Source organism: Nansenia antarctica (assembly GCF_963989245.1).
Source record: "Nansenia antarctica genome assembly, chromosome: 16".
NCBI classification, from domain to species: Eukaryota; Metazoa; Chordata; class Actinopteri; order Argentiniformes; family Microstomatidae; genus Nansenia; species Nansenia antarctica.
This window is the reverse complement of record NC_137686.1, coordinates 19888899-19909990: the sequence shown is the minus strand read 5'-3', so window position 1 is coordinate 19909990 and position 21092 is coordinate 19888899. Positions and strand designations below refer to the sequence as shown.

Genomic DNA, 21092 nt, shown 5'->3' with positions numbered 1-21092 from the left:
CAAACCGAATCCCTGTTGGTCTCCTTGCAAAACAGCTCCTGATTGACATGCTTGACAGTCTATAGAACAGGAGGAACGGGATATATTCTTTGTCTTTCCTGTGTCCTGTTGTGAGGTCCTCATCATGTTGAGAGTAGCGTTGTTTTTCTCATCATGTTGAGAGTAGCGTTGTTTTTCTCATCATGTTGAGAGTAGCGTTGTTTTTCTCATCATGTTGAGAGTAGCGTTGTTTTTCTCATCATGTTGAGAGTAGCGTTGTTTTGGGATGACCTGTGGTCATTGCTCTATCTCTCTACTAACTCTCTCTGTTACAATGTAACCCTAACCTGAACCCTTTATGACGTATCTGCCTTGTAATAGGTGTAGAAGTATACAGTATTATCAAAGCCTCATTTACATTAACTCTGTTTGACCTTTCTTCTACTAAATCAGCACCGATGTAACAATTCTTTGCGCACAGTGATAATTACATTGGAGTCAGATTATCTATATTAGATATGCTTTTCTAGTAGCAAAATGTAGCCAAAAGTCTCTGCCAAACCTTTGTGTGGAAACTACATTTCCAGTTATTATTATTACTACACGAAAACACATACACACACATGATGGCAAGCTAGCGGTGGTGTTGCCAGGTTGACACTTAACCTCATGACCTTCTGATCACCAGTCCAACTCACTATCCACTAGGCCTCCACTACCCCAAGGTATTTATTATTTTTTTTAGAGTTAGCTGACATTAGCCCATGAGCAGCACAAAGGCTCCTCTCCAAGGTCGATATCGTTCTTTGTTCCGCCCCTTCTGACATGTCCCACTACCGCATCAGTCAGGGAAAAGCTCCTCCGAGCTCTCTGAGCCGCACAGCACCCTGCGGTGGCACGGCTAATACCGCTTTACCTGACAACTGAGACCGCAGTGGCCCCTTAATCATATCAAGTGCTCACACTCGCGTCAAACAGCCCTAACATGGAGCCCATCTCTCCCCGGGACAGTCTGAGTAAACTTCACCGCCGCAGGAGGAGAATGAAAGTCAATGATAGCTCAGGGCTCCTGGAACCACGCTCGCCATGCATATTCAACAGCTGTGCCTCTCGGTGGCAGCCAGATCCGTATGGCCAAACCCCAGACACACACACACACACACACACACACACACACACACCGTGGAGAGAGACTGAAGTAGATTGATTACTGCGGCTGGAGTTTAAAGGAGAGCAGGCCCCGGTCCGAGGCGCAGGGAGATGATTCCCATGAAGACCAGTCCTAAGTGTCCCTAAAGCCCCACCATTAATCCTCCTCTCTGCTTTAAGACGGAGAGAGAGGGGGCGGGTGTGGAGGGGGGGGGGCCCTGATGCACTGTACTTCAAAGGGGACCGTTAAACCGATCCGCAACCCCCCCGTCAGCCGCCACTCTCCTCCCACTCAGCCGTCTCCTCTGTTCCTGTACGCCGGCGTCCTGTGTGGAAGGATCAGTCGGCTTAACCGCCGGGCTACGTTCGGCGGAAAGATGCACACACGCTCCTCCCCTCCGCTCAATCACTCCATCAATCAGGTTTCCTCATCTGAGAAACGTGGAAACCGGTGCTGATCTGTACAATAAACGAGGGTGGCTGGCTGGGGGAGAGGGGGTTAGGGGGGAGAGGGGGTTAGGGGGAGGGGGGGGGGGGGGGGGGGTCGCGATCAATCCTAGTGATTCCTGTTAACCTATCGGACGGGAGGTTGTTCATTCGGCCGATGTACAGAGGAGACTAAACCAGCGTTAGGATTTAGTAGTGACAGATATAGGAGGCCCAGAGGCCTCGCAGGTGCTCACACCCAACGGGGCCCAGCGGAGTAAGACAACACAGTGTGGAGTAAATGACTTGTGTCTTTACAGGCAGCCCCCCCTCCCGCGCCCCCCCCTCCTCTCCCCCTGTTGTAAACCCTACAGTGCCCCCAGCAGAGATCAAACAGGGGCCGTCGCAGTTTAATAAGCCCTCATATTTCTACCGCCCTCCTCCTCCTCCTCCTAAACCGCGACAAGCCTGCCCGTGGTGGCGTCAGTGGTGAGGGACTGAACAGAGGAGAGAGAGAGAGAGAGAGAGAGAGAAGGAGAGAAGGAGGACGGGAGGGAAGACGAGAGAGAGAGAGAGTGAGAGAGAGAGTGTGTCCCTTCATGTGTCAGTAGCTCCCAAGGCACATAAACAACCCGGAGGAAGTGTGAAATGGGATGATAGATGCCGGGTGTGTATAAACAGTATAATTTAAAACATGCACGGAGAGAGAGAGATGGGGGGAGGGGGCTGGGGGAGAGAGAGAAAAGGAAGGGACCTGATACTGTGTGGTGTGTGTGAAAGGAGGGGGGGGGGGGGGGGGTTGAGAGAGAGAGAGAGGGAAGAGCGAGATTGTTGTTGTGTGTCCTGTTAGTGTTGGTGATGGGTAGGGGGGGGGGGTGAGAGGAGAGGAGGAAAACTGAGCTCCTCAGTGCCTTTGATAAACGTGTGGCGTGTCGCGAAGGGAGGAACAGAGAGACGGAGAGAACACAAAATGTGTGATTGCGGGAATGACAGACGCATTTTTTAAACACATGTTAGGGGACCGGGATGAAGAGAGAGGAGGTGTGGTGGAGTGTTGATACGGGAAGAGGGTGAGGGGTGGAGAGAACGAGTGAGACAGAAAGAGGAGAGGAAGGGAGGGGGGGGGGCGGCGATGAGGAGAGGGAGAGAAGAGATAGAGGGGAGGCAGGGGGGTCAGCTAGCAGGGTTAGTAGAGGCCTGCGGCTGCAGCTCTGTTCCTCACAGATAAAGGCTGTGTGCATTAGTGTTAGCACTCAGAGGAACAGGGCCGGGGAACACAAACACACACACACAATGCACACGCACGCACACACACACACAGACGATAAGGATGGTGTGATGTGTAGCAGGCCCTCTGCCGGCCCATGGTAAAAAAAATAAAATAATAATAAAATACATCTGTATAATGTGTGTGTGTTGACATGACTTGTTTGTCTGGTACTCGCTACTGCTGGTTATTGAAGCGCTTCTGAAGAGACGAGGAGCAAAGCTCGGTCGGTGTGTGCGAGACGCGAAAGCGAGACGCGGTACCCGTGTTCCCAGCGAGATCCCCGGCCCGGCCGCCCGTCTACGGCTGCCTCCCCGCACCCCGGGGCTGGATGACAAACAAACAGTCACTGAAACTCCTAAGCTCCTCTCTGCCCGCTCTCGTATCCTCTCTCTGGCGGCCGTACGCCCCCGCACTCAACTTACCGTCTCAAACAAACACTTAGGAACACTCACACTGTCACGGACCCGGAGGAAGACGCTCACTCACACACACAGAGAGAGAGAGAAAAAAAACGGAATCAGAATAACTCAGTCAGGACACACGAGCCGTGTAGCACCGCACTTGCACGCACACGTTCATATCACGCGCACGCGCTCTTTCTCTCTCTCTCGCTCGCTCACACACACACACACACACAGCACAGCACACAACACTTATGCATTCTTTTATTACCATTGTCAGTGTGCGCTGAGAGTAGGGAGGCATTAGAGGCTGCGTGACTGAGCTTTTATCAGATAGGGCCATTCAAATGGATGATCCCAGTGTTTCGCGTGACTGGCAGAAAGCACTCTAATTTTGTTCTGCCTCTCCTTTCTCCTCTCTCTTCTCCTCTCCTCCTCTCCTCTCCTCTGGCAAAGCGGCACAGGCACAGCTGCAGTCATTTGTTACACAAAAGTTCCCAAGTTTCTTTTGTTCTCTTTGCTCTATCTCCTCCTTCCTGGGACTCTTCTGTCGGTGCAGAAAGGACAGGAAGGAAGCCAGGGATGGAGATGAGGGAGGGGGCGGGGGAAGTGCCCGAGGCGAGAGTGGTTCCATCAGAGACGCAGCCTAACATCCACATGACATATGCATTGTTTATCCAGAGTAGGTTGCTGGCATAGCGGAGATGCTAGCGGTTAGCGGCTACGTACCGCTGCTGCTCAGCTGTTTTGGTCGTGGCCTAGTTTGGGTAATCTCCACATTTGCGCTCTCCCAGTGTGACATGCCGGAGTGTGTTTTGCACGTTATTCGTGTACACGCGTCGGACACATGATGAAGCACAGACGCGCACACACACACACCGTTTATCTCGTTGCTTGCCCTCAGTCACATAGACGCGTTAAGACATGCTAGAGCACACACACACACACACACACACACACACATGCATAAACACACATCGCCCCGCCTGGCCCATGAGTATGACAGATAACAGAACCTCCATGACTTGGGTCTCTTCCAGCTAATTTCTGCTTATCTTTCCAATTAATATCTCCCTGCATGTTTAAGAGCAGAGTGCCGCGCGTCTAATGATCCGGATTACGGCGCCCCGGTGCTCCCAGTGCATGCTGGTAGCCGAGGAGAGGCGAGGGCCGTCCCTCTGGGGGCTGCTATCTGTCTTCATACCCGCTCCTGTGCAGATAAAGGCGACACGCTGAGCGCTAATGACAGCCTGATCCCTCTTCCTCCCTCCTTCCCTGCCTCCCACCTCTCTCTCTCTCTTCTCCCTCTGTCTGTCTCTCACCTCTCCTCCTTCCTTCTGTCTCATTTTCTTGCCTCTCGTTCTCTCTGCCTGTCTCTCTCCCTCTCTATTTCTCTATGTCTTTCTCTCTGTCTCTCTCTCTATATATATATTTCTCTGTCTCTTTCTCTCTCTCTCTCCCCCTCATTTAAAGAGGAGAGAGCAGGAAGATGTCTTATTTAAAACTGGGGGGAATAGTTCCTCCTCCCCTTGGTCCCCCACTCCTTCTCCGTCACGGTATGAACACTAATGAAGAGGAGATGAGTCCTCTACTCTGCCCCCATTTATCTCTGCTGCTACACACACCTACACACACACACACACACACACTCTGTTCCCTTTCCATTTTCTGTCTTTTTCTTTCCTCCCTCTCTCTCTCTCTCTCTCTCTCTCTCTTTCTCTTTCTCTCTCTCTCTCCCCCTCTCTCCCTCTCTACATTCCATAGCTAGCATGTGACTCCAGTCAAAGTGAAGACATGCCTAACCGGGTTAGGGGGATGGAGGCAGGACGCCTGGAGATGAAAGTGTGTGGTCCCTTCTGCACTGTGTTAAATCAGCGCCACTAAACCACGGGTTCAGATACAGTACATGTAGTATGTCTTGTTAACCCTCTCCTCTCCTCTCCTCTCCTCTCCCTACAGAGGACCTTCTCGGCCAGTCCGTACTCGGACCCCATCCAGGTGGCCCCTGGCGTGGCTCGGAGCGTGGAGCAGCCGGAGATGCTGTGGGTCATGGGACCAGTCCTCGCCGTGGTGCTCATCATCATCATCGTCATCGCCATCCTGCTCTTCAAGAGGTGAGGCCTCAGTGCGTGTGCGTGTGCGTGTGCGTGTGCGTGTGCGTGTGTGCGTGCGCGTGTGTGCGCGTGTGTGTGTGAAAAACACCCCCTCGATGCAGGTTACCGCTCATTGCATCAGGGATTGGGGTGGTGTCACCCCTCCTGCAACTCTGCACCTGACGAGTGTTTTTCGTGAGACTGAAAGATCTGAAGACGTTACCTTATGACATTATTAACGTCACACCTGCCTCTGAAGTTTGGTCCGGAAGGTGGGACTTTGTTTAGAAACCCATTCGACTCAACTGTGACGTACCTCAGAGACAGAAGGACTTTGCTTCCTCACCTGTCACCAGTTTTACCTATCACTCCTCACTGAAGAAAGGTGGCCTCATACAGCCCCCCTCCACAGACACACACACAGAGACTAACACACACACACACACACACACACACACACACACTGACGGCTCCATCCCTATTCTGCCACGGCACTGTTCTGAGGGGCCATTCTCTGACCTGTCATCTCCAGCCTGTAGACCGCTGTGCCACAGAGGCTAGCTATTGTAGCGCCTCACGCAGGCAGGCCAGGCTAATAATAGGCTTTCAGAAGGCTCACCGCTGTGGGGCCCAGCCTCCGCCTCAGGATGTGTCAGCGCCGCTACGCCGTAGCGACCCGACTGACAGGAGGAACCGTAGGGGGGCCGGGGTTCTACCCGCAGACCCCTGGAATAGTTATATTTCACCTTTTTTGGACATGTCAAACCGCACGCGCCATCGCGGCCATCCGGACAAACAGCGGCGTTCCAGAGGAAGTGGCCTGTGGTCTTCCGACATGATAATGGCGGCCCTGTTACTGTAGGCCCTGTACTGTAGGTCCTTAACCGAAATATCAACGTCTTGTTTTTCCGACATACTGTTGTGAGTGGTTATTTATCGGCCCCCGGAGACCCCGGAGTGGGGGTGTGGTTGGTACACACTGGCTAAAGTCTCCTTCCGAGTCTCTCTCCCCCTGTGTTCCCCTCCGCCCTGTGACCTCTTGACCTCTAATAACGACCCTTGTCTTTCCTCTTCTCTCCGCTCCCCCTGTATCTGTGAAAGCAGCAAACAGGAAAGGTGGGTACCGGTCACTGTCACGTTTCAGCCATGACTCCACCCCCCCTCCCCCCCACACACACACACACACACCAACCTCCCCCTCGAGGACCCTACCATTCGTTGTGCAGTTGGTCCGCCACCCACCCATCCACCAATCCCCCCACCCGCCCATCCATCCTCTGTTAGGACTGCAGGGTCTGCTGGCTCTCTTTCTTCCTCCTCAGACACTAGTCGTTGATTGAACAGAAAAGAGGGCACCTTCAATGGATTCTCTTAGCCCCGTTTATATATATAGCAATAACCTGTATGCTGCTGAAGCTGGGGAAGAAAAAGGGAAAAAATACAGCAGACACTGCAGCCCTTCAGTACTGGGATCCAAAGAAACAACTTGGTCACTTTGTTTGTTTTTAGTGCATGTTCCATGTCCGGTGTCTCGTGTCCTTGTTTTCTGTACGTGCTTTCTCGTGAGGTGTGTGTCTGTGCTGTTCCATTGCGTCTGTCCGGTGTGCCCCTTCAAGGTTAACCCCCCTCCCCCCCCCCCTCCCCCCATCTGTACTATGCCAAGTCGGCCTGCCCCTGTCTCCCCCTTGGTTCTGAATGGTCCATTGTACAGTAAATGCCAGGTGGGGGAGCCGTTGAAATAGAAATGTTCCCATCGTCTCAGCTGACATTTTCCTCTGTGAAAACCTTTCTGGCCTTTCTTTTTTTTCTTTTTTTTCCTTTTTTTTTTTTTGCTTTCACTTTTTCATCACGGCTGAGTCTTAACAAAGGGCTTAGTTCTCTTCATTAAACCCACCCTATCTATCTCTCTCTCTCTCTCTCTCTCTCTCTCTCTCTCTTTCTCTCTGTGTCTCTCACACACATACACACACACACACATACAGCGCGCACACACTCTCACACACACACACAGAGCACACACATATGTTACACACACACACACACTACACACACACACACCTTACCCTCATTTTATAGCTCAGGATGAATACCTCCATTGAGCATGCCTGCCATGTTGAAGTTAGCCCGCCACTAAAGCGTAGCGTTGGGCTCTGTTTGTCCAGAGGAGAGGAGGGGATCACACAGGCCCAGCTCATCTTCCACACCCCAGCAGTGTGGGGGGAGGGAAGGGATGTGATCTGCTCTGCTCTGCACTCACCCGGAGAGAAAGAGATGGGTGTCAAAGATTAGCCGTCACGCTGTTAGCATTTGCGTAAGCCCAGCAGCATCAGATAACAGGTGGTGATGTTTTGGTTTCGGAGCGCCGAGGTGGACCTTGTAAATCCCTACTATAGCTTTATGTACTTTTTTTTTTTTTCCCCTCACCATGGTGGAAGGCTCTCAGGAAAGGCTGGCTGGCTAAACCGCGCTCGGAATTTGCAAATGGAGCGCAATGAAATGTGAAATTTCCACAGGGTGTCCGACTCTTCCCGCAGCACATTTCCATTTGTAGTCAGGCTGTGTGTGTGTGTGTGTGTGTGTGTGTGTACGTGTATGTGCGTGAGACAGTGTGGTGGGTGTGTGTGCATGCATGCGTGAGTGTATTCGTGTGTGACCGTATTTGTGTGTGTGTGTGTGTGTGTGTGTGTGCGCGCGCGCGCGCTGACAGATGTTGGCTGTCTCTACATTAGAATCCGGTCGGCCTGTGCGGACCGGCGCATTTCCTCTCCACCTGATGGAGTGCACTACGCTCTGCTGGGCTCTGCCAGGCCCGGCTGGTCCAGGCTGGTCTGGGCTAGGCAGCGCAGGTGCAGGAGGACTGGAATAATTATCCAGTGTCGTGCCACCCAGCTGATGGGCTAATTACTGCAACCGCCTGTTTCCCCTTCTCAGTCTGGGAGCCCAGTAAACAGCAGATTGACACACTCTGCATACATGCACACATAAAACCAGTTCACACACATGCACACACACACACACACACACACAGCAGCTGTCATCTATCCACCAAACAAACCCCAACCCGGGAAATAATAGGCGTTTCAGTTTCTTTGAGATCATCAAGCCCTCCGTCTTCAATAGGAGGTAATGGTCTCTCCCCCCTCGAACAGGCCCCTCTTCAGTAGGGTCATGAATATCATCAAGAACCGGGAGCACTGGTTTAGCCCCGGGGCGAGAGACATCCATGTCGGTGTTCTCATTGCGCTGAGCCCCCCTGTTTCCTCTCCGAATCTTGACAGAATCGTAGACAGAATCAAATTAAACCAGCGGCAACCCAATGACAAGCTATTCTAGAACGTTTAGAAACATAGATAACAGACAGTGGGAACACATGCAAGTAGCAGATAGCCTAGATGTGGGACACGGTTGTTTTATAACTGGTGGGTTGTTAACCCCTCTCCTCTCTGCCCTCCAACCCTCTCCAGGAAGCGGGCGTCCCCCCTACCCAAAGACGAGCACTCCGGGGGCGTGAAGGACTCCCTGCTGGCCAACTCCTCAGACCCTGTGGAGATGAGGAGGCTCAACTACCAGACCCCAGGTACTGCACTGACCCCACACACCCCTCCTCCTCATACGCATGCATCTATATGTCCTGTATGAGTGTCCTTGGGGAGGGGGGTGGGGGGTACATGGAGGAAAATGCCACGCAAAGGTTTATTTTACTGTACGTCAACGACAGAGACCCCCCCACCCTTCTTTGGGACGAGCTCTCGTCACATTTTAATAGTGTGGCTGTTTTCTGCCGACCGATGCAAAAGCTGACGCTACTCACCTACAGTGCTACATGTATATTTCATGACTTCCAGACTACAGTCCAGTGGCCAATACGGTGTGATAACAGTGGAGGCTTGTGAGGAGAATACAGATTCCTACTGTGTTCTGGAATAGAGTGGCACATTTGTCGTCGTGCCCCCCTCCTCCACCCCCCACCCTCCCCTGCCTCCAATGACGCGAGAGAGTTGTCAGCGGGCTCAGATCAGCCCTCCGCCTCTTCTCTCTCCTCCCCCCTCCTCCTCCTTCTTCTCCTCCCTCCCTCCTCCTCATCTCCTCCTCCTCCTCCTCCTCTCCCCGTTTGAATTTCCTTTCATTCCCTCACTGGTAATGAGTCCTGCTGCCTCTGATGTCAAGGTGAGGGAAGCGGTGGGAACAATGGGGTTGAGAGGAAATGTCAGCCCCTCACCTCTGTTCTTCTGGCACCACTCGGAGGTTATTAAAGAGCTCACACACGCTCACCGTACTGTAGGTACACACACACACACACACACACACACACACGCATACTGAGCCCTCTTTGGAATCGTGCAGAGGAATTAAGCAGGGCTGGGCTTTTTATAAGAAGTTGTTCTGCCCCTTCCTCCCACACCACCTCTTTTGTCTCTGATTTCTCTCTCAGCATCTATGTCTGCTCTTTCTACCTCCATTTTCTCTTTCTCTCTCTCTCCCCCTACTTCACTGTTCCAGTCAATATCTCCCCCAGCTGGATAGACATTCCACCAGCTGTTAAAAGCAAGGCAGCAAAGGCAGTTTCTCATTCTCCACCAATGAGCCGGGGACATACTGGGGGCTCGGGCTGTGTAGACTGGAGGGAGTCCTCCTGCACTGACTCTCTGTCAGAGAGACGCGGGAGGGAGAGTGACCAGCTGAGATCACTGTAGCGTGATTATTAACCAGCCGCTTGCTGTCCTGACTCCTAACTCGAGCAGCTGTGTGTGTGTGTGTGTGCATGCGTGTGTGTGCTCGCGTCTCTGTGTGTGTGTGTGTGTGTGTGGGTGTGTGGGTGTGCGCGTGCGTGTGCTCGCGTCTCTCTGTGTGTGTGTGTGGGTGTGGGTGTGCGCGTGCGTGTGTGCGTGTGTGCGTGTGCTCGCGTCTCTGTGTGTGTGGGTGTGTGTGTGTGTGGGTGTGGGTGTGGGCGTGGGCGTGCGTGTGCGTTTGTGCGTGTGTGTGTGTGTGTGAGGAGGGTCCCCAGGCCTGTAGTCTCTCCATTGATAGTTCTCTTGTTCCTCCTTCTCCTTCATCTTCTCTCTACAGGTCCCAGCTCTCACTGCTGCCCCAACACTCCAAGTTAGTCTTTCTCTCCTCCTGTGTACTTTCACATATGCAGTCCTCCTCCTCCTCCTCCTCCTCTCCTCCCTCTACCTCTTTTTTTTCTTCTTTTTTCCCTGCTCACTCAGTCCCTGCTCCCATTCTCCTACTGCTATCACGACAGACATCTCTGCCCACAAGCTTGTACAGTAGCCTCCGTGTTTTGAATTATGTAATTGTCTTCTCAGGCTCCTGAACATCCATCCACTTCAGTTAACATAGAGATGTCTGAAGTTGGAATGGGGAATCAAACTGTTCTGCTGTGGTTATGCTACCTCATGTTACCTTTAAATTACTTTCCTCTCTCTCTCTCTCTCTCTCTCTCTCTCTCTCTCTCTCTCTCTCTCTCTCTCTCTCTCTCTCTCTCTCTCTCTCTCTGCTTAAGTGACAACACAGCTGAAAGACCTGACTCAACACGCACACAATCACACAAACACACACACATTTAAGCTAATGTGCTGAAGGGCCATAGTCTCAAAGCCTTCTGCTATTAAATGAGTGTAATTCGTGTGGTTTGCTCCTGTGGAAAGCCCACTATTAGCCACCATTAGCAGGCAATGTTGCGGCTATAATGAGCTTGTAGCAGGAATTCATCTGAGAGCATGACCCATTACCTCACAGCCATGCTCAACCAGTTCTGCCTTAAGAGACAGTAACGCTAATGTGCACACTAATGGAAGTTAGTACCTTCTCAAAGCGGATACCTGATATATGTATTTGTCTTCTCACGTCTTAAACACTGTTAGCCACTTAGGTTTATGACTCTCTTGGTGGCTTCAGAGCATCTTTTCATGCGACGGTTTCCAACAGGGAGAGATGCATGAGGCTAAGTTTTTCCAAATCCATTTAAGCACAGAGCCTTGCCCCGTTCAGACCCGCCGGGGAATTTGTGTCGGTAGATTAGCAATAAATCATCCAATAACCCACGATGAGAGATCTAGAGCGCAATGGTGGTTTCCCCCCCCCCCCCCCCCAACAGGATTAAATCCGGACGACACTTAAGGCTGAGGCGAATTTGTCTATTGTGGTGAATGGACTTTGGAAAGGGGAATAAAGTTTGCTGTTGACCTGTTGGGGAGTTGTGAAGTGAAAGTGACAGTGAGACTGATGTGTTTAGATGTGAGGCTCTTGACTCTCGCTGACATCCTGTTGGATCCCACCACCGACACCAACGTAGCATTGTGTGGTCGGGGAGATGTCTGCTTCCTGCTTTCAGGAGCATGCCCAGTCACTCATGAGCATCACTGCCCCCCCTCCCCCCACCCCCTGCCACGCCCAGCATGATGATGTCACAACGTGCTATCTCTCTATCTCTCTCACCTTTTCTCTCGCTATCCCCCTCTCTTCATGCATTGTGGAACACAGTGCACTCTCCTCACATACAGCCACTTCATGGACCCTCTGGCAGCCTTACTCATCCCTGTGATCAAACGTGTGTGTGTGTGTGTGTGTGTGTTTGTTTTGTAGACTGCAGTGTCTCACTCTCTGTATGTTTTCTTCTCCTCTTCCTTCTTCCCCTCTTCAGGAATGAGGGAGCATCCCCCCATCCCTGTCAGTGACCTGGCTGACCACATAGAGCGCCTGAAGGCCAACGACGGCCTCCGCTTCTCCCAGGAGTATGAGGTAAGAGACCCTGTAGACACTAGACACACTAGAAACGTCTGACATCAAGTTGCCCCTATACTACGGGGTAGTGGTGGCCTGGGGGATAGTGAGTTGGACTGGTGATCAGAAGGTCAGAAGTCCCACCTGGGAACACCACCACTAGTGTGCCCTTGAGTAAGGCACGTAACCCTAAGTTACTCCAGGGAGACTTGTCCCTGTAATCTCTAATTGTAAATCCCTTTGGATAAAAGTGCCTGCTAAATGGTAATGTACGTAATGTAAAATACCTACACTAACACTATAGACACTAGAAACATTTGACGTTGCCCCTATACCCATGTAGTTAGTGACTCTGTAGTTACTCAATAACAGCATTACTGTATAAACATGCTGTTCCACAATACATTGTTGTCATTACATGTTAATGAAATTAGTTCGCAGTTGGTGCAATTGAGCAGTTGGTGCTCAACCGAACAATCAACTCCACGGACACCGACTGAGTTGTCTTAACACCCACTTAAACTGTCATCTCCACCCAGCGCCATCGCTCGTGAGTACGAGCCAAGGAGGCGTAGGTCGCTTAAGCAACCTGAGTGCGTCTTATTTTTCCCCGGAAGAATGTTATTCCTCCGCAGTCTCTTCTGTGCAACTCACTGAGGGATTATCACTCGTCAGCGTCTCGCTCCTAAAAAAGGAGGAAATTTGCATTTAAAGTGGCACATTTTCAGAAAGGATCGCTGGAAGCGGGAGCAATAGGTTAGTTGCCTATGGGAACGGGGAGAGAAAAGGGGGTGATGAGACATCATTGATTACAGAACGGCGTTTGGGTGTTTTTTACCCATGTCTTTATCATTGTCTCCATTTTGGCTAATCAGCCATGTCCCTCGTGCTGCAGCGGTGCCACATTCAACTGTGTTATTGAGGAGGAAAACCTCTTTTGTCTAAGCATATTGATTCTATGCCCACTGCCTCTTCAACACCTTCCTCCCACACCCTATTCAAGCAGTGTAAACACCCTGTACCCTATGCCAGTCCTTGTGTGACTGTGTGCTTTCACCGGTCACCTCAGTCCTGTCCTCCACCGTGCTGACCTAAGGGAGACCCCCTCCTCGGCCAAACAGATGGCCGTGGGTCCCGGTGCCCGTCCCGGTGCCAGGGGAGGCAGTGTGGCACAGTTCTGTCAGTTTTGTCACGGTCACGTTCTCCGGCTGCTCCTGCGGTTCCCTCCTCCTGGGTGCTGGAGGCTGGAGAGGCCTGGGTGCTCTGGGCCGGCTGAGGCCCACGCAGGCTGGATGCCCACACCCACCACTTCTGTTCTGTTCTGTTGACATCTGCCCAGGCCTGCGTGGACATCAGCCTGCCCAGAGCACCCAGGCCTGGTTGGTGCCCACGCGGGTCTGGGTGTTTTGGGGCCAGGCTCATGCCCACGCAGGCCCACAAGATATCGACCGCACAGAACAGAACAGAAATCCCCTTATTCAAACCCAACGATTTCCGGCCTTATTAATTCAGTTCTATGCGGGCAGAATCCTCTCTGTGCACTGTGGGCGTGCTAAGGCGTAGAGAGGAGCAGTGTAGTCGCGCTAATGAGCAGTGTTTGTCAATCTGGAGGTGTATGCAGGCTCAGGCAGACAGGTTGTCTTTCTCGTGTAAGCGATATGTGGCCGTCTTACCCACATAGCACTCTCTAATGATATACTATCATTATCGTCCTTGAGTGCTTTTCCCCCTCTTGTAATATAATAATATATGGCATTTAGCTAACGCTTTTATCCAAAGCGACTTAGACCGCAGTGAGTGCATACATTTCTTAGAATATATCGGTCCCACGGGAATCGAACCCCCAACCTAAGCATTTTTAGCCATTCTGTACCAACTGAGCCACACAGGATCCCTGTCAGAGGAGTAGTGCAGGCTTCCCTTCCACTCCTCTTCCACCCTCTCCTCTTCTCACCCTCTCCTCTTCTCACCCTCTCCTCTTCTCACCCTCTCCCCTTCCCTTCCTCTCCTCTTCTCACCCTCTCCTCTTCTCACCCTCTCCTCTTCTCACCCACTCCTCTTCCCACCCTCTCCTCTTCCACCCTCTCCCCTTCCCTTCCTCTCCTCTTCTCACCCTCTCCTCTTCCACCCTCTCCTCTTCCTTCCTCTCCTCTTCTCACCCTCTCCTCTTCTCACCCTCTCCTCTTCCCTTCCTCTCCTCTTCCACCCTCTCCTCTTCCCTTCCTCTCCTCTTCTCACCCTCTCCTCATCCCTTCCTCTCCTCTTCCACCCTCTCCTCTTCCCTTCCTCTCCTCTTCCACCCTCTCCTCTTCCACCCTCTCCTCATCCCTTCCTCTCCTCTTCCACCCTCTCCTCATCCTTCCTCTCCTCTTCCACCCTCTCCTCTTCTCACCCTCTCCTCTTCCCACCCTCTCCTCTTCCCTTCCTCTCCTCTCCCACCCTCTCCTCTTCTCACCCTCTCCTCTTCCACCCTCTCCTCTTCCACCCTCTCCTCTTCCTCACCCTCTCCTCTTCCCACCCTCTCCTCTTCCCTTCCTCTCCTCTCCCACCCTCTCCTCTTCTCACCCTCTCCTCATCCTTCCTCTCCTCTTCCACCCTCTCCTCTTCTCACCCTCTCCTCTTCCCACCCTCTCCTCATCCTTCTCTCTCTTCCACCTCTCCTCTTCCTTCCTCTCCTCTTCCACCCTCTCCTCTTCACCCTCTCCTCATCCTTCCTCTCCTCTTCCACCCTCTCCTCATCCCTTCCTCTCCTCTTCCACCCTCTCCTCTTCTCACCCTCTCCTCTTCCCACCCTCTCCTCATCCCTTCCTCTCCTCTTCCCTTCCTCTCCTCTCCCTCCCTCTCCTCTCTCACCCTCTCTCCCTTCCCCTTCCTTCCTCCTCTTCTCACCCTCTCCTCTTCCACCCTCTCCTCTTCCACCCTCTCCTCATCCCTTCCTCTCCTCTTCTCCCTTCCTCTCCTCTTCTCACCCTCTTCCTCTCCCACCCTCTCCTCTTCCACCCTCTCCTCTTCCCTTCTCTCCTCATCCCTTCCTCTCCTCTTCCACCCTCTTCCCTTCCTCTCCTCTTCCACCCTCTCCTCTTCCCACCCTCTCCTCTTCCCACCCTCTCCTCTTCCCTTCCTCTCCTCTTCCACCCTCTCCTCTTCTCACCCTCTCCTCTTCCCACCCTCTCCTCTTCCCTTCCTCTCCTCTTCTCACCCTCTCCTCTTCCACCCTCTCCTCTTCTCACCCTCTCCTCTTCCACCCTCTCCCCTTCCCTTCCTCTCCTCTTCTCACCCTCTCCTCTTCTCACCCTCTCCTCTTCTCACCCTCGCCTCTTCCCTTCCTCTCCTCTTCTCACCCTCTCCTCTTCTCACCCTCTCCTCTTCTCACCCTCTCCTCTTCTCACCCTCTCCTCTTCCACCCTCTCCTCTTCTCACCCTCTCCTCATCCCACCCTCTCCTCTTCCCTTCCTCTCCTCTTCTCACCCTCTCCTCTTCCACCCTCTCCTCTTCCCACCCTCTCCTCTTCCCTTCCTCTCCTCTTCTCACCCTCTTCCCTTCCTCTCCTCTCCCACCCTCTCCTCTTCTCACCCTCTCCTCTTCTCACCCTCTCCTCTTCTCACCCTCTCCTCTTCTCACCCTCTCCTCTTCTCACCCTCTCCTCTTCTCACCCTCTCCTCTTCTCACCCTCTCCTCTTCTCACCCTCATCCTCTCCCACCCTCTCCTCTTCCACCCTCTCCTCTTCCTTCCTCTCCTCTTCTCACCCTCTCCTCTTCTCACCCTCTCCTCTTCTCACCCTCTCCTCTTCTCACCCTCTCCTCTTCTCACCCTCTCCTCTCCCACCCTCTCCTCTTCCACCCTCTCCTCTTCCCTTCCTCTCCTCTTCTCACCCTCTCCTCTTCTCACCCTCTCCTCTTCTCACCCTCTCCTCTCCCACCCTCTCCTCTTCCACCCTCTCCTCTTCCCTTCCTCTCCTCTTCTCACCCTCTCCTCTTCTCACCCTCTCCTCTCCCACCCTCTCCTCTTCCACCCTCTCCTCTTCCCTTCCTCTCCTCTTCTCACCCTCTCCTCTTCTCACCCTCTCCTCTCCCCACCCTCTCCTCTTCCACCCTCTCCTCATCCCTTCCTCTCCTCTTCTCACCCTCTCCTCTTCCCTTCCTCTCCTCTTCTCACCCTCTCCTCTTCTCACCCTCTCCTCTTCTCACCCTCTCCTCTTCCCTTCCTCTCCTCTTCCACCCTCTCCTCTTTCCACCCTCTCCTCTTCCCACCCTCTCCTCTTCCCTTCCTCTCCTCTTCTCACCCTCTCCTCTTCTCACCCTCTCCTCATCCCTTCCACTCCTCTTCCACCCTCTCCTCTTCCCACCCTCTCCTCTTCCCTTCCTCTCCTCTTCTCACCCTCTCCTCTTCCCACCCTCTCCTCTTCTCACCCTCTCCTCATCCCTTCCACTCCTCTTCCACCCTCTCCTCTTCTCACCCTCTCCTCTTCTCACCCTCTCCTCATCCCACCCTCTCCTCTTCTCACCCTCTCCTCTTCCCACCCTCTCCTCTTCTCACCCTCTCCTCTTCCCACCCTCTCCTCTTCCCTTCCTCTCCTCTTCCCTTCCTCTCCTCTTCTCACCCTCTCCTCTTCCCTTCCTCTCCTCTTCCCACCCTCTCCTCTTCCCACCCTCTCCTCTTCTCACCCTCTCCTCTTCCCTTCCTCTCCTCTTCCCACCCTCTCCTCTTCTCACCCTCTCCTCTTCTCACCCTCTCCTCTTCCCTTCCTCTCCTCTTCCACCCTCTCCTCTTCCCACCCTCTCCTCTTCCCTTCCTCTCCTCTTCTCACCCTCTCCTCTTCCACCCTCTCCCCTTCCCTTCCCTTCCTCTCCTCTTCCACCCTCTCCTCTTCCACCCTCTCCTCATCCCTTCCTCTCCTCTTCTCACCCTCTCCTCTTCCCTTCCTCTCCTCTTCCCTTCCTCTCCTCTTCCCTTCCTCTCCTCTTCTCACCCTCTCCTCTTCCTCTCCTCTTCTCACCCTCCTCTTCTCACCCTCTCCTCTTCTCACCCTCTCCTCTTCTCACCCTCTCCTCTTCTCACCCTCTCCTCTTCCACCCTCTCCTCTTCCCTTCCTCTCCTCTTCCCTTCCTCTCCTCTTCTCACCCTCTCCTCTTCCCTTCCTCTCCTCTTCTCACCCTCTCCTCTTCCCTTCCTCTCCTCTTCCCTTCCTCTCCTCTTCCACCCTCTCCTCTTCCACCCTCTCCTCTTCTCACCCTCTCCTCTTCCCTTCCTCTCCTCTTCCCTTCCTCTCCTCTTCTCACCCTCTCCTCTTCCACCCTCTTCCCTTCCTCTCCTCTTCTCACCCTCTCCTCTTCTCACCCTTTCCTCTCCCACCCTCTCCTCTTCTCACCCTCTCCTCTCCCACCCTCTCCTCTTCCCACCCTCTCCTCTTCTCACCCTCTCCTCTTCCACCCTCTTCCCTTCCTCTCCTCTTCTCACCCTCTCCTCTTCCACCCTCTTCCCTTCCTCTCCTCTTCTCACCCTCTCCTCTTCCACCCTCTCCTCTTCTCACCCTCTCCTCTTCTCACCCTCTCCCCTTCCCTTCCTCTCCTCTTCTCACCCTCTCCTCTTCCACCCTCTCCCCTTCCTCTCCTCTTCCCTTCCTCTCCTCTTCCCTTCCTCTCCTCTTCTCACCCTCTCCTCTTCCCTTCCTCTCCTCTTCTCACCCTCTCCTCTTCTCACCCTCTCCTCTTCTCACCCTCTCCTCTTCCCTTCCTCTCCTCTTCTCACCCTCTCCTCTTCTCACCCTCTCCTCTTCCCTTCCTCTCCTCTTCTCACCCTCTCCTCTTCCACCCTCTCCTCTTCCCTTCCTCTCCTCTTCTCACCCTCTCCTCTTCCCTTCCTCTCCTCTTCTCACCCTCTCCTCTTCCCTTCCTCTCCTCTCCCACCCTCTCCTCTTCCCTTCCTCTCCTCTTCTCACCCTCTCCTCTTCCCTTCCTCTCCTCTTCTCTTCTCACCCTCTCCTCTTCTCACCCTCTCCTCTTCCCTTCCTCTCCTCTTCTCACCCTCTCCTCTTCCCACCCTCTCCTCTTCCACCCTCTCCTCTTCCCTTCCTCTCCTCTTCCCTTCCTCTCCTCTTCTCACCCTCTCCTCTTCTCACCCTCTCCTCTTCCCTTCCTCTCCTCTTCCCTTCCTCTCCTCTTCCCTTCCTCTCCTCTTCTCACCCTCTCCTCTTCCCTTCCTCTCCTCTTCCCACCCTCTCCTCCTCATGTCTGCCAGATGTCATCAGTCTACCATGCCCCGCCGTCTTCTCAAAACTGTCCGAGGAGTGTGACATGTTTTGACTGCAAATTAAATGTCCCCTTTTTCAAACCTCCAGGCCGCTGGCAAACAGAAATGGCAGTGTGGTGCTCATCAGTGATTGCACCACTGCGAAATGGCTTCTTTACTATCGGGGCAATTTAGGGCTCTATAAGGGTTTGCCTTTGTTTACGGTGCTACGGAGGGCAGCTGGTTGATTCAGTGGGACATTCACCTCCGAATAATCTCTCTCTGTCGGTCTTATCATGCGGCTTTCTGAACGTCTCATGAATAACATAAAGCTCCTGACTCCAAAACGGCACTACATAAAATATGTAACATCTCATTGGAGGCGCACCCTAAAAGAACCCTGAATTCCATCTGAGAGAAACAGGTTTTTTTCGCCGTAGTATGTCGACTGTATCAGTCATTGTGGTAGTTCAACTAGGGGCCACATACTAGTCGCCTTAATGGACGTATAGATACGCAGTGTAGGGTACAAAGAGCAGGGCGTTGCTCGTTTTCCCCCCAACGGTCTGGGAGGTGAAAAGGTTTGGGAGTTGATGGACGCGGTTCCGGCCGGAGCCGCGCAGGGATCGATGTGGAATAACAAGAGACTCCATGACATTATGGATGAGGAGGGGGGGAGACCGTCCCATATCGCCTGAGATCAATACAGAGCCAACCCAGCGGTGTCTCTCAGCCCAACGAGCCGCATTACGCAAGGGGTGGGGTGGGGGGGGAAGGCCGCCATTAGCTTCGCATGTGATTGCTTGGAAGTCAGAAGTGGGTAATTCAATACGGACAGTCACAGGGGAGGGGTTGAAAGAGGCTGGCTGGCCTGACGGTTCCTGACTGTGAAGCCGTTATTTAACCCCCTGTTGAAATACTCACTTATCAATGTTCCTGATCCCCCGGGGACTTAATGACTCTTTCTCTCTTTCCTTCTCTCTCTCTCTCTCTCTCTCTCACTCTCTCTCTCTATCCGCCCTTTCCCCCTCATACAGTCCATCGATCCAGCCCAGCAGTTCACCTGGGAGAACTCCAACATGGAAGTCAACAAGCCAAAGAATCGTTATGCAAATGTCATCGCCTACGACCACTCCAGAGTGGTGCTCACCTCTGTCGACGGTAAAGAACCCTTCCGCCGTGTGACTCGTTTCAGACAGCACCACGCCACTCACTGACAAACGGGCGTTGAACACGGCCTACTTTAATCACACAAGTCGATGCTTGTTTTTCCTGAATCGAGTATTCTGAACGTTCTGTATTCTGACACTTACTTACTTAGTTACTTGATACCGTGTATTGTGAATAGTACGCCCCAATCGAAGAACATTCTCTACATTCTCCCTACATCCTCAGATGTCCTTAATCTCATTATACCCCCCTCTGCTCCCCCCCCCCCCCCCTCCCCCTCCACTGCAGCAGTACCGGGGAGCGACTATGTCAACGCCAACTACATCGACGGCTACAGGAAGCAGAACGCCTACATCGCCACGCAGGGCCCGCTGCCAGAGACGCTGAGCGAGTTCTGGAGGATGGTGTGGGAGCAGAGAGCCAACACCATCGTCATGATGACTCGTCTGGAGGAGAAGTCCAGGGTGAGCACCTGAGATCCTCTGAGTGGATATCGGGAGGGGGAGGGGGAGGGGGAGGGGGGGGGGGGGGGAGTGGCCTCTATCCAGGATTTTAGCCATATCCAGAAATATTTAATTATTTGTAATCACCAATTGTGAAGAGAAATGTCTTTGTGAATAGATATTCGATATTGCGTACAGCGGCTCTTTTCTACTGATAAAGTCTGCCTGTCACCTGCGGGTTCCTGCGTATGCTCCTATCCCCTCTATCCGTCTCCTGGAATGTGTCTGACAATGCCCTGTTGTTCTAGGTAGCAGATTGTCTTCCCTCTTTCCTTTGATCACACGGGCCTGATGAGTCACAGCCCGGCCCAGCCTTCTGGAGGGGATCTACTGCTGCCACTACTACTGACTCACTAACCACACACACCACACACAGACCACACACACCACACACACACCACACACAGACCCCACACAGACCCCACACAGACCACACAGACCACACACAGACCCCACACAGACCACACACACCACACACACCACACACACACACACAGACCACACACACCACACACACCACACACACCCCACACACACACACCACACACAGACCCCACACAGACCACACACACACCACACACACACACACCACACCCCACACACACCACACACACCACACTGACACACACAGACCCCACACAGACCACACACACCACACACACCACACACACACACACAGACCACACACACCACACACACCACACACACCACACACAGACCACACACACCACACACACCACACAGACACACCACACACACCACACAGACCCCACACAGACCCCACACAGACCACACACACCACACACACCACACACACCACACAGACCCCACACAGACCCCACACAGACCACACACACCACATACACCACACAGACACACCACATAGACCACACAGACCCCACACAGACACCACACACACCACACACAGACCACACACACACCACATAGACTACACACACACCACACACAGACCACACACAGACCACACAGACCACACACACACCACACAGACTACACACAGACCACACACAGACCTCTGTGTCTGTGTCTGTGTGTCTGTGTCTCTGTGTCTCTGTGTCTGTGTCTGTGTGAGTGTGAGTGATGGGAAGGGAAACAGGGCTGCTCTGTTTCCCTGTCACTGTCAGA

General features: G+C 53.2%; 1 protein-coding gene across 2 annotated transcripts in view; it reads left to right on the top strand.

The window, feature by feature from the left end:
• Positions 1 to 21092, top strand: part of LOC308171590 (receptor-type tyrosine-protein phosphatase F) — a 112746-nt gene that overhangs the window by 79519 nt on the left and 12135 nt on the right. For both annotated transcript variants that reach the window (XM_080546464.1, XM_080546463.1), the window contains 5 exons: positions 5185 to 5339; positions 8783 to 8895; positions 11965 to 12062; positions 19311 to 19434; positions 19732 to 19907. In XM_080546464.1, the coding sequence (XP_080402590.1) occupies positions 5185 to 5339; positions 8783 to 8895; positions 11965 to 12062; positions 19311 to 19434; positions 19732 to 19907 (666 nt within the window). The remainder of the gene's footprint in view (positions 1 to 5184; positions 5340 to 8782; positions 8896 to 11964; positions 12063 to 19310; positions 19435 to 19731; positions 19908 to 21092) is intronic.